General features: G+C 39.3%; 1 protein-coding gene across 11 annotated transcripts in view; it reads left to right on the top strand.

Annotated features, from left to right (window-relative positions):
• MANBA (mannosidase beta) overlaps positions 1-12,974 on the top strand; it is a 171,131-nt gene that overhangs the window by 127,882 nt on the left and 30,275 nt on the right. For 10 of the 11 annotated variants that reach the window (XM_055085880.1, XM_055085881.1, XM_055085882.1 and 7 more), the window contains 3 exons: positions 508-650; positions 1,498-1,755; positions 4,508-5,056. In XM_055085880.1, the coding sequence (XP_054941855.1) occupies positions 508-650; positions 1,498-1,755; positions 4,508-4,732 (626 nt within the window). In that variant the 3' untranslated portion in view covers positions 4,733-5,056. The remainder of the gene's footprint in view (positions 1-507; positions 651-1,497; positions 1,756-4,507; positions 5,057-12,974) is intronic. The other variant, XM_055085888.1, reaches the window with a different exon arrangement.

The raw sequence follows: 12,974 nt of genomic DNA, 5'->3' as shown, positions 1-12,974 counted from the left end.
CAGCGGCCGTGGCTCACGGGCCCAGCCGCTCTGCGGCACGTGGGATCCTCCCGGACCGGGGCACGAACCCGTGTCCCCTGCATCGGCAGGCAGACTCTCAACCGCTGCGCCACCAGGGAAGCCCCGACTCCCTTTTTCGTGTGTATGTAGGGAAAAGGAACATCAGTACATTGAGCTTCTGGAAGCAGAATTGCATATGAGAAAGTGCTAGCTAGGAATCAGGTCTGGGCTCAAAATACTGCCAGTGGCATGTTTGACTTAACTGCCTGAGCTCCATTTCCTCATTTGAAAAGTGCGATGTTAATGGCTGCCTCACTCAGATTTGAGGCTGACACGAGGTGATGTCCAAAAGTGCTACTTGCCCTCAACAAACATGGGTTCCCTCCACTGTCAGCTCTCCCTTCTATGCTCAGTGCCCTGAATTATGACAGGTTACACAGCCGGGCCATGTGGACGATGACTCTGACTGCTTGACCCTTGTTTCCTAACCCAACTGATTACTTTTAGAGTATGGAGGAAGGTGGAAAATGCTTCATTATTTTGCTCGGCATTTTTTCGCTCCGCTGTTGCCGGTGGGCTTTGAGAATGAAGATGTGTTTTTCATCTACGGTGTGTCAGACCTTCACTCAGACCACAAGGTGATGCTCACTGTAAGTTGCTTGGATTTTTTTCTCTCTGTGGTAGAGGGCGAATTTTAGATTTCTTTAGCTATTTGGTTCTATTCCTTTTTGGAAAAAAGAAAAGAGAAATTAATTTGTATCAAAATGTCTCTAGTGCTTGCAGCAGAAAATGAGCCGTTCTTGGAATTGGAAAACCTATATTCAGGGAAAAATTCTGCTATTTATTCTATGACCTTAATGTCTTTGTTCAGTTTCCTCATCTGTAAAATGACACCAGCCTGCCTTCTTAAAGGATTTCTATGGATAGTGAATAGTCATTAGATAACTGTGCATTGTAAACTGTAAAATGCCAGTTAAATCTAAGGTTATTTATAATCATGAGAAGCTGGAAATAGGCTAAACTTTACCTGAAGAAATCATTTAAAACAGTACGTTAAAGTGGAAATCAGTAAAATTATTCAGAATATATATGTGGAAAAATGAACTTGTATTTAAGACAATTTTAGGTAAAAGAAAGGATAGAAACTCAAAGAATCTTGGGTGGCTACAGTTAGGAGGACATTGGGAACAGGTCAAGTCTATGAATTAACTATAATGCGCCAGGTCCCGTGCCTTCCGTAAATTGCTTAATTCTCACAACAGCCTGTGGGGTTAGTGCTGTTATTATTCTCATTTTACGTTTGAAGAAATGGATACTTTGAGAAGTTAACCTCTTGGTTACATGACTAGTACTTGGTGGGGCTGAGGTTAAACCCAAGTTTCACAGTCTCTTAACCAGTTCTGCTATTCTGACTTTCATCTATTATTACTACTATTATTCTCTAAAAAAAATAGTAACTAAGAATGTTTGGTTTTTTTCTGTCTTGTTTCTCCCCAGGTGAGAGCCCACACATGGAGTTCCCTGGAGCCCGTGTGCTCTGAGACCACTAAGCCTTTTGTGATGAAAGCAGGGGAGTCTGCTCTTCTCTATGATAAGCCAGTAGCTGAATTATTAAGAGGATGTACAAATTGTACACGACAAAGCTGTGTGGTTTCCTTTTACCTGTCAACTGACAGGGAGCTCTTGAGCCCAACCAACTATCACTTCCTGTCCTCACCAAAGGAGGCCAAGGGGCTCCAGAAGGCAAATATCACTGTAAGCACCAGTGGTCTGGGGTCACCGTGGCTTTGTGGAACTGTCCTGCTTTTTAGCAAAATTTCTCCTTGGTACTGAGCTTACCTGGGACCCGGGGAAGATTGGCCCCTTCCCACTGGAAACAAAGAGCAAATAATTCTTATTTCTAATTCAGCATTTGTCAAAGCTTAAGGTTCCTGCCACTCCTGCTGTCCCATCACATCTCCCTAGTCAGGCTGGTGCAGTGGAGGGCGAGGCAGCAGGAGTCATCGCCACTGACTGCTCCTCCTCTGGGTTCCAGGCTCTGTCTGTCCTGGGGCTTCACTGCATCAACCGTGAAGTATTTTCATCTGCATATACAAGTGAGCAAACCTGTTTGGAGTGACCGAGTAACGTGTTTAAAGTCCGTAGCCAGGAAACATTGGAGCCCGGTAGAAGCACTCTTAATTTTACATTTTTAAGGAGAGTCTATTCATTTAAAGAATTTTCACTCTACTCTCTAATTTACTGCTTCCATGTTGCTCAAACACCAGATCTCTTTATCACTGCCAAGGGAAAAAAAGGGACGATCAGGATAGGATGTGTTGTTATAAAAATTGTGTAGCTAGAAAATTTGGAATGTGTCTAGTTGACTGAAAACCTTTCCTTCCCTTTCCCCCTCTCCATGTAGTGATTGAAACTTTCTAGAAAAATGTTTTCATTCTGTTTTTAATCAATTTTAAGTTTGTTTTAGATTTCATTGAAAAGACTTAAGTGAGAGGATTTTTTTACATTTGCTTTGGAAATCATATCAAAACTCAGTCCTTGAAATGAAAGAATAGCTTCCTTCCCAATTAATAATGAAATATTCCCATAATGAAATCTATCTGTAACAACTGATATAGGGCAAATATGAAGGAAATGACATACATTTACATAGCTTCTTTCCAGAAAAAAAGCACAGAACTATGTAGTAGACAAATTTGCAGTCTCCAGACAGGATTTCAAAATCTTTCTTTCCTCATCTGGGCCTCCATTACTTTGAGATAACTGGGCTGGGGGAGAGGTAGGACTTCTTCCTTTGTCCTACATCAGTTGGATTTCAATGAGACTTTGCCTATCCTAAAGGGATATAATAAAAGTAACAGTAATAATAGTAACGATAGTTAACGTTATTGTAGGCGTAACCTAGGCCAGGCACTTGGATGTACTATCCTCGGGGGGATGCTGGGCCCTGGGTTTTCCTCCCTGTGTCCCTGAAGCCAGAGTACAAGCTTGAGCTCTGGGCTCTGCAGTCAGATATGCAGAGATGAGGTTTCCAATCAGAAGAAGGCAACAACAAGAGTGGGCAGATGCCAGTGTCCCTTCTGGCGTTAGCCTTGGGACAGGGTAGCTGAGGCTTCCCTGCAGGCTTGGTGGCGGCCAGGGGCAGCCATGTAAACTGTGTGCCTGCAACTGCTTTAGGGTCTTCATCAGAATAGGTGAGTGGTATGATTTGGGAATTTGACATCTAACTTCAAGCCTGCATCTCTGACCCTCTGAGAGCTACCTAATACATGTTGTTTCTTTTTTGCTTCTACCAAAGTAGGGTTTCTTGTTAATAACTCAGAACCCTGCGTGCTGTCTCAGGCTAAGTTATATCTAGTAAAAATTGCCCTTGGAAATTCTTTATGTCACACGTAACCTATAGTGTCAAACCTATGGCGTGGCATGTATGCATGTTGAAGAGTCATGTTTCATGACAGATGCACGGCTTGAATACCAGGTCCCACTCAACTGTGTACTCACAGTGAGAGAGACTCACAAACCTCCAGCCTCCAGGAAGCAGCTCTGCCTCACTCTCTGCCTGTGCTAAGAGCCTAATGAATGACAAGACTTAAACTGTGCTCTCCTTTGCTGATATCGTGTGGGATTCACACATGTTAAAAGTGCTAATGTAAAGCAACTATACTCCAATAAAAATTAATTTAAAAAAAGAAGAAAAAAAATTAAAGTAAGAAAGTTAAGGGTCAGATTACAAAGCTGAGAATTCACATTATGAAGATTTTTTCAAATATTTCAAAGTTGGATGGACTTATATCCAAGTGAATAGGAAAATAAATAATTTCATTTAGATGGTTCAGATTAAATAAAACGAATACTTGAAAAATTCTAAATAAGTACAATGTGATAGATACCTAAGAATGAACATTAGTAAATCTGTCAAGAGTAATATGAAAAGCAAATTAATTTGAGCTGAATAAAAAAAAAGTGCTAATAATGTGACTTTACTGATGATGCAATAAAAGAGAGAGAGCTCTAGTGGTAGAGCTTTTGGAGATGCCCGGCCGGCGGCTGCCTAGATTGCAGGATCTCCTCAGAAGACTAGACGGTGAGCACCATGGCTGTGCCCTGCAGCCAGCTCCACACAGGTTCTGAGAAAGTCATTTAAACCACCCAGCCCTGGTGCAGAAATGTGCTTCTCTTGATGAGACCCTGAGAAAAAGATATAAAGCTGTAAAAGCTACAAAGCTTTGGGATTCATGTGAAATATTCTCCTTAATAATTGGAGACTACATATTCCCCACCCCCCCGGTTTGAGATTACAATTTGGTAATTTTCCACAGCCTTCAATACATTTCCACGTATTTTTTAGCATCTGACACAGTGCGTGGAATGCATGACTTTAGCAGTAGCAGAACCAAAGTTGTAGGAAATGCACTCCTTGTTAGCCGCATCGATGTTCTGATAGGCGCTGTATATAGAATAGAGAGCTCTGCCCTCCTCCCTCACTTCATTTATCTTTTTCTTTCAGGCCACCATCTCTCAGCAAGGGGACACATTTGTTTTTCATCTGAAAACCTCAGCTGTTGCTCCCTTTGTTTGGTTGGATGTAGGAAGCATCCCGGGGAGATTCAGTGACAATGGTTTTCTCATGACTGAGAAGACACGGACTGTATTCTTTTACCCTTGGAAACCCACCAGTGAGAGTGAATTGGAGCGATCTTTTCATGTGACTTCACTGGCCGATATTTACTGAGGGAATCCAGGTTGTATTTGCAGGAGCTGAAGGCAACCAGAAACAAATTGAGGAAGCCAGGAAATGCGTCTGCTTGCTGTCAGGTGTCTGCGTAACCACTTGGTGAAGAGTTTGTACAGTGCATTCTCCCAGGGAAGGCTGTGTACTCAGGTGATTTCCTCCTCCAGCAAAGCTGTGCCCAGGTGCCATCCAGTCTGCACCAGGACTGTGGTTTTAGCCCATTCCTCCACAGCTTTTGCACCACATGAACCAGTTATAATCCAGCTGCCTCTCCAAGCCCCAAAAGGAAGTCTGTCCACATGCAGCCCTTTAAGGAAATCACAGGTACGTGATTATTGCGGTATCTGTGGAATCAAATGTGGAAGGTTGTGAGGTCATGTAGGCTCTCGTGGTTAGCTTTGAGAAATACCAAATAATCGGAATAAAACTGCTTTGTTGTTATTTCCAGAGGAAAGGGAGATTCAAATGTCACAACAGAAAGAGATTTCTGGCTGGTAGCCATATTGGTTGCTATTGCCGGAAAGTTTGGGGGGTTGATTTTTGTCATTCAGTTACTTTTTGGGTAGGAGTCCTTTTTTCATTTGCAACGTTTTTTAAAAAATATTGTTTTAACAATAATAATTTATTTTTTCAAAGGCCATGAGAGTGATTCTCCTTTGGAAAAAAAGCTCATATTGAAATGGTCATCACCATGGTCACTTTGGAAACTTTCGGGTGTCCTGACATAGGTCACCCATCGTTATGTATGGGCTTCAGATTTGGTTGAATCCAGTGAGCTTTCCAATTCAAGGCTGTGGTTAGATTTGTACTTGGTGATCCTGGCAGCAAAGTGGTGTTCCCATTAACTTGAGTTTGAACCATCTTAAAAAATATTGATTAATTATAATTGCTATGAAATCATTTTATTCTGCATTATCATGTTTATAAAATTACATTGGTAATGAAGCAAAGGGAGCAAAATGTTAATAAGTAGCCAATTTGGGTAAAGGTGTGTAGGAATTTTTTGTTCTGCTTTTGCGACTTTTCTGTAAGTTTGAAATTATGTTAAAATTTTTAAGTTATATAAATTGCATTGACAACTTGGTGTTTCATTTGTGGCTTATTTCCTCATTCCATGAACACTCAGTTTTGCCCAGTACCATGCTGAGCATTAATTTCCATTTAGCTCTGGTCAAGTTTTTAGTCTATTTGATAAACTTCAAGAGTTTGAAGAATCTAATCCAGGATATTTGAGGGGTCTTCTCTAAGAAGAATCAGGTAATTGGTTATAGAGTGGACTGGCAGTGAGAGTTTGGCTTTAGAATCAAGACTAAATAGATAATAGTTTTGGTTTTAAAGCTGAGAAACTTTTGGCCATGGTTCAGAGACTAAAAAGAAAATAAATGCAGCCAACTCAGGCTCCTCCTTCACTATCTATGAGTTCCCTCATTTTATGTGTTATTTCAAAAAATATATAACAGCCTTATGAAAGGCTGTGACTTAGGGATGTAACCCAGAAGATTCTTACCTGATAAAGATTATATCACTTTCTTGTCACTTTTGCTGGGGGACAGGGAGGACACACCTCTCCATTCACTAGAGCATTTTTCTGTGCTAGGTACCCTGTGAGGTGGGCTTTGAAGTTGATGGGCCAGAATTTATTGGGTTGGCCAAACCCAAAAAGTTTGTTTGGGTTTTTCCCTAATATCTTTCTGTAATGACCCAATACATTGCAATTCTGCCCTTACTAGCTCTGTAACCTTAATCAAGTTATTTAACTTCTACGTTCAGTTTTCTTGTGGTACAGTGGGAATAATTACACTCACCTTGTAAGTGTGGGGTTTTTAAATAAATTATTTATTTATTTATTTTTGGCTGCGTTTGCTCTTCATTGCCGCGCGCTGGCTTTCTCTAGTTGCGGCAAGTGGGGGCTACTCTTCATTGTGGTACACGAGCTTCTCGTTGCGGTGGCCTCTCTTGTTGCGGGGCACAGGCTCTAGGCGCGTGGGCTTCAGTAGTTGTGGCACGTAGGCTCAGTAGTTGTGGTTCGCGAGCTCTAGAGCGCAGGCTAAGTAGCGCACAGGTTTTGTTGCTCCGCGGCCTGTGGGATCTTCCCGGACCAGGGATCGAACCCATGTCCCCTGCACTGGCAGGCGGATTCTTAACCACTGCGCCACCAGGGAAGTCCCTGTAAGTGTGCTTTGAAGAATAAATTAAAAATGTGGTTCAAGGGCTCAGCCCAGTACTGACACTTAGTGAAGGCTCTGTAAATGGAGGCACCACTCTGGGGTGTGACCCTCCTGTCTAGAGAGGGCAGGGCTTCCAGCCACACTGACCTGAGTCAGAATCCAAGTTCTGAGGCTTATTGGCTGTGTGACCTTGGGCAACCACTTGATCTTCTCGATTTTAGTTTTCTCATCTGTAAAATGGAGATAGTAATCTCTAACCTTCAGAGGTAGTGGTAAAGATTAAACAAATAGGGTCTGGAACAAAATAAATACTAGTCATACTATTTTAACATCATTATCACTCAGTACATGAAGCAAGGGTAAAAATGAAGCAAATAAAGGCAGATGCCTGTTTCCTTTCTTTTTGTAAAATTGAAGTATAGCTAATACAATATTGCATTAGTTTCAGGTGTACCGCAAGGTGATTCACTTATATATATGTATTTTCAGATTATTTACCACTATAGGTTATTACAGTATATTGAATATAATTCCTTGTGCTATACAGTAAATCCTTATTGTTTACCTATTTTACATATAGTAGTGTGTATCTGTTAATCCCATACTCCTACTTTGCCCTCCTCTCTCCTCCCCTTTGGTAACCATAAGTTTGCTTTCTCTGTCTGTGAGTTTGTTCCTGTTTTTTTTTTTTTTTTTAATATTTTTGATGTGGACCATTTTTAAAGTCTTTATTGAACTTGTTACAATATTACTTCTTTTTTTTATGTTTTGGTTTTTTTGGCCGCAAAGCATGTGGGATCTTAGCTCCCCAACCAAGGATCAAACCCGCACCCCCTGCATTGGAAGGCAAAGTCTTAATCACTGGACCACCAGGGAAGTCCCTCCTGTTTTGTATATAGATTCATTTGCATTATTTTTTTAGATTCCACATGTAAGTAATAACATATAATATTTGTCTTTCTCTGACTTGCTTCACTAAGTGTGATATTCTCTACGTTCATCCATGTTGCTGTAAATGGCAATATTTCATTTTAAAAAATTATTTATTTATTTATTTTTTGGCTTCATCGGGTCTTAGTTGCAGCATGCGGGATCCTTCATTGAGGCACACGGGCTCTTCGTTGCGGTGTGCAGGCTTCTCTCTAGTTGTGGTGTGTGGACTTCAGCGTGCGTGGGCTCAGTAGTTGCGGCACGCGGGCTCTCTAGTTGTGGTGCATGGGCTCCAGAGCATGTGGGCTCTGTAGTTGCGGCACATGGGTTTAGTTGCCCTGCGGCCTGTGGGATCTTAGTTTCCCGAGCAGGGGTTGAACCAGCGTCCCCTGCATTGCAAGACAGATTCTTAACCACTGGACCACCAGGGAAGTCCCAATAGTTCATTTTTTAAGGCTGAGTAATATTCCATTGTATATATGTATATAACACATCTTATTTTTAGTACTGTAGACGAGATCCACTTCAATTTTTTTTTACTTTTTATTTTTTTATTTAAAAACCTTTTAAATTGAATTATAGTTGATTTTTAATGTTGTGTTAGTGTGTGGTATACAGCAATGTGATTCAGTATACCAACTGGTATACAGTAGGACCTCGTTGTTTATCTATTTTATATATAGTACGTTTGTATCTGCTAGTCCCAAGCTCCTAATTTATCCCTCTCCCACCTTCTTTCCCCTTTGGTAACTGTAAGTTTGTTTTCTACATCTGTGAGTCTGTTTCTGTTTTGTAAATAAGTTCATTTGTATCATATTTTGGATCCCACATATAAGTGATATCATAAGGCATTTGTCTTTCTCTGTCTGACTTACTTGACTTAGTATGATAATCTCTAGGCCCATCCATGTTGCTGCAAATGGCATTATTTCATTCTTGTTTATGGTCGAGTAATATTCCACACACACACACACACACACACACACACACACACACATACACACACACACACATACATATACATACCACATCTTCTTTATCCATTCATCTGTCAGTGAACATTTAGGTTGCTTCCATGTCTCGACTATTGTAAATAGTGCTGCTGTGAACATTGGGGTGCATGTATCTTTTCGAATTAGAGTTTTCTCCAGACATATGCCCAGGAGTGGAATTGTTGGATCATATGGTAACTCTATTTTTAGTTTCTTAAGGAACCTCCATAGTGGCTGCACCAACTTACATTCCCACCAACAGTGTAGGAGGGTTCCCTTTTCTCCACACCCTCTCCAGCATTTGTTATTTATAGACTTTTTAGTGATAGCCATTTTGACTGGTGTGAGGTGATACCTCACTGTAGTTTTGATTTGCATTTCTCTAATAATTAGTGATGTGGAGCATGCTTTCATGTGACTTTGGCCATCTGTATGTCTTTTTCGGAAAAATGTCTGTTTAGGTCTTCTGCCTGTTTTTTGATTAGGTTGTTTTTTGATATTAAGTTGCATGGACTGTTTATATATTTTGTATATTAACTTCTTATTGGTCATATTGTTTGCAAATATTTTCTCCCAGTATGTGGGTTGTTTTTTCATTTTGTTGATGGTTTCCTTTACTGTGCAAGAGCTTTTGACTAGGTTCAATTTGTTTATTTTTCTTTTATTTCTTTTGCCTTGGGAGATTGAGCTAAGAAAAGATTAGTATGATTTACGTCAGAGAATATTTTGTCTATGTTCTCTTCTAGGAGTTTTATGGTGTCCTGTCTTATATTTAGGTCTTTGAACCATTGTGAGTTTATTTTTGTGTATGGTGTGAGGGAGTGTTCTAGTTTAATGAATTTACATGCAGCTGTCCAGCTGTCCAATACCACTTTTTGAAGAGGTTGTCTTTTCTCCATTGACTTTTATTGCTCCCTTTGACGTAGATTAGCTGGCCATAGGTGCGTGGGTTTATTTCTGGGCTCTCTATTCTGTTCCATTGAGCTGTTTGTCTGTTTTTGTGCCAAATACATGCTGCTTTGATTACTGTGATTTCTGTAGCTTTGTGGTATAGTCTGAAGTCTGGAAGGGTTATGTCTCCAGCTTTATTCTTTTCTTCAGGATTGCTTTGGCAATTCAGGGTCTCTTGTGGTTCCATATAAATTTTAGGATTATTTGTTCTAGTTCTGTGAAAAATGTCATGGGTATTTTGATAGTGATTGCTTTAAATTTTAGATTGCTTTGGATAGTATGATGCCATTTTAACAGCATTACATTCTTCCAATCCAAGAGCATGGGTTATCTTTCCGTTTCTTTAAATCACCATCAGTTTTCTTTATCAATGTTTTATAGTTTTCAGTGTATAGGTCTTTCACTTCCTTGATTAAGTTTATTCCTAGGTATTTTTTTGACACAGTATTAAATGGGATTTCTTTTTACTTTCTGTTTCTAATATTACATTATTAGTGTAAAGACATGCAACAGATTTCTGTATATTAATCTTGTATCCTGCTACCTTGATGAATTCATTTATTCTAATAGTTTTTGTGTGGAGACTTTAAGGTTCTCTGTATAGAGTATCATGTCATCTACAAATAGTGACAGTTTTATTACCTCTTCCCTTCCAATTTGGAAGCCTTTTACTTCTTGTCTGATTGCTGTGGCTAGGACTTCCGATATTTTTTTGAATAGTAGTGGTGAGAGTGGGCATCCTTGTCTTGTTCCTGAAATTAGTGGGAAGGCTTTCAGCTTTTCACTGTTAAGTATTATGTTGGCTCTGGGGTTATTGTAAATGGCTTTTATTATGTTGAGATTTGTTCCCTCTATATCCACTTTGATGAGAGTTTTTATCATGAATGGATGTTGAATTTTGTCAAATGCTTTTTCTATGTCTATTGAGATGATCATATGATTTTTGTCTTTTCTTTTGCTAATGTGGTATATCACATTGATTTGCATATGTTGAACCATCCTTGCGACCCTGGAATGAATCCAACTTGATAGTGGTGTATGATCCTTTGTATGTATTGTTGGATTCAGTTTCCTAATATTTTGTGGAGGATTTTTGCATCTATATTCATCAAAGATATTGGCTCTAATTTTCTTTTTTGTAATGTCTTTGGTTTTGGTATCATGGCAATGGTAGCTTCATAGAATGAATTTGGGAGTGTTCCCTCCTCTTCAAATCTTTGGAACAGTTTGAGCAGGTTAGGTATAAGTTTTTCTTTGTATGTTTGATAGAATATCCCAGTGAAGCTGTCTGGTCCTGGACTTTTGTTTAGAGGGAGTTTTTTTGTTTGTTTTTGTTTTTTTTAAATTACAGATTCTATTTCACTTCTAGTGATCAGTCTGTTCAAATTATCTGTTTCTTTTTGACTCAGTTTTGGCAGGCTGTATGTTTCTAGAACCTTGTCCATTTCTTCTAGGTTGTTCAATTTGTTGGCATATAACTGTTCATAATATTCTCTTATGATTTTTTTTGTATTTCTGTGGTAGCAGTTATTTCTCCTCTTTCATTTCTTATTTTATTTGGGTCCTCTCTTTTCTTCTTGGTGAGCCTAGATAGAGGTTTGTTGATTTAGTTTATCTTTTCAAAAAACCAGCTCTTGGTTTTATTGATTTTTCCTATTGTTTTTAGTCTCTATTTTATTTATTTCCTCTCTGATCTTTATTATTTTCTTCCTTCTGCTGACTTTGGGTTTTGTTTGTTCTTTTTCTAATTCTGTTAGCTGGTAGGTCAGGCTGCTTATTTGAGATTTTTCTTGTTTCTTGAGGAAGGCCTATATCGCTATGAACTTCTCTCTTAACATTGCTTTTGCTGCATCTCATAGATTTTATATGGTTGTGTTTTCATTTTTAAAATAAATTTATTTATTTTATTTTCATTTTTGGCTATGTTGGGTCTTCGTTGCTGCATGCAGGATTTCTCTAGTTGCAGTGAGTGGGGGCTACTCTTCGTTGCAGTGTGCGGGTTACTTATTGCAGTGGCTTCTCTTGTTGCGGAGCGCGGGCTCTAGGTGCATGGGCTTCAGTAGTTGTGGCGTGTGGGCTCAGTAGTTGTGGCTTATGGGCTCTAGAGCTCAGGCTCAGTAGTTGTGGCACACGGGCTTAGTTGCTCTGCGGCATGTGGAATCTTCCCAGACCAGGGCTCGAACCCGTGTCCCCTGCCTTGGCAGGTGGATTCTTAACCACTGCACCACCAGGGAAGCCCTGTGTTTTCCTTTTTATTTGTCTTTAGGTGTTTCTGATTTCTTCTTTCAGTTCATCATTGACCCATTGGTTTTTAGTAGCATGTTGTTTAGTTTTCGTGTGTTCATTCTTTTCCCATTTTTCTTTCTGTGGTTGATTTCTAGTTTCATACTCTTGTGGGCAGTAAAGATGCTTGAAATAATTTCTGTCCTCTAAACTTATTGTGGCTTGTTTTCTGACTTAGTATGTGGTCTATCCTAGAGACTGTTCCATACGGGCTTGAAAAGAATATGTGTTCTGGGTTTTTTTTTGTTTTTGGATGTAGTATCCTGTAGATATCAATTAAGCCCAATTGGTCTGTTGTGTCATTTAGGACCTCTGTTACCTTATTGATTTTCTGTCTGGATGATCTGTCCATTGATGTCAGTGGGGGTGTTAAAGTCTTCTAGTATTATTATATTACTGTCAATTTCTTCCTTTATGTCTGTTAGTATTTGCTTTCTGTATTTAGGTGCTTCTATATTGGGTGCGTATATGTTAATGAGTGTACTATCCTCTTGTATTGATCCCTATATCATTATATAATGCCCTTCTTTGTCTTTATGGCCATTGTTTTAAAGTCTATTGCGACCCTGCTTTCTTGTTGTTTCCATTTGCATGAAATATCTTTTTCCATCCCTTCACTTTCAATCCATTTGTGTCTTTTACCCTGAAGTGAGTTTCTTGTAGGCAGTATATTGTAGGTTTTTGTTTTTTTTTAATCCAGTCTGCCACTGTGTGTCTTTTGATTGGAGCATTTAGTCTATTGACATTTGAAATAATTATTGATAAGTATGTGCTTATTGACATTTTAATCCTGTTTTCCAGTTGTTTTTGTAGTTCTTTGTTTTTTTTTAACGTCTTTATTGGAGTATAATTGCTTTACAATGGTGTGTTAGTTTCTGCTTTATAACAAAGTGAATCAGTTATACATATACACATGTT

Source organism: Physeter macrocephalus, chromosome 7 (genome assembly GCF_002837175.3).
Source record: "Physeter macrocephalus isolate SW-GA chromosome 7, ASM283717v5, whole genome shotgun sequence".
NCBI lineage: Eukaryota > Metazoa > Chordata > Mammalia > Artiodactyla > Physeteridae > Physeter > Physeter macrocephalus.
Note: the sequence above shows the minus strand (reverse complement) of the source record. Positions and strands in the feature narration are given on the sequence as shown.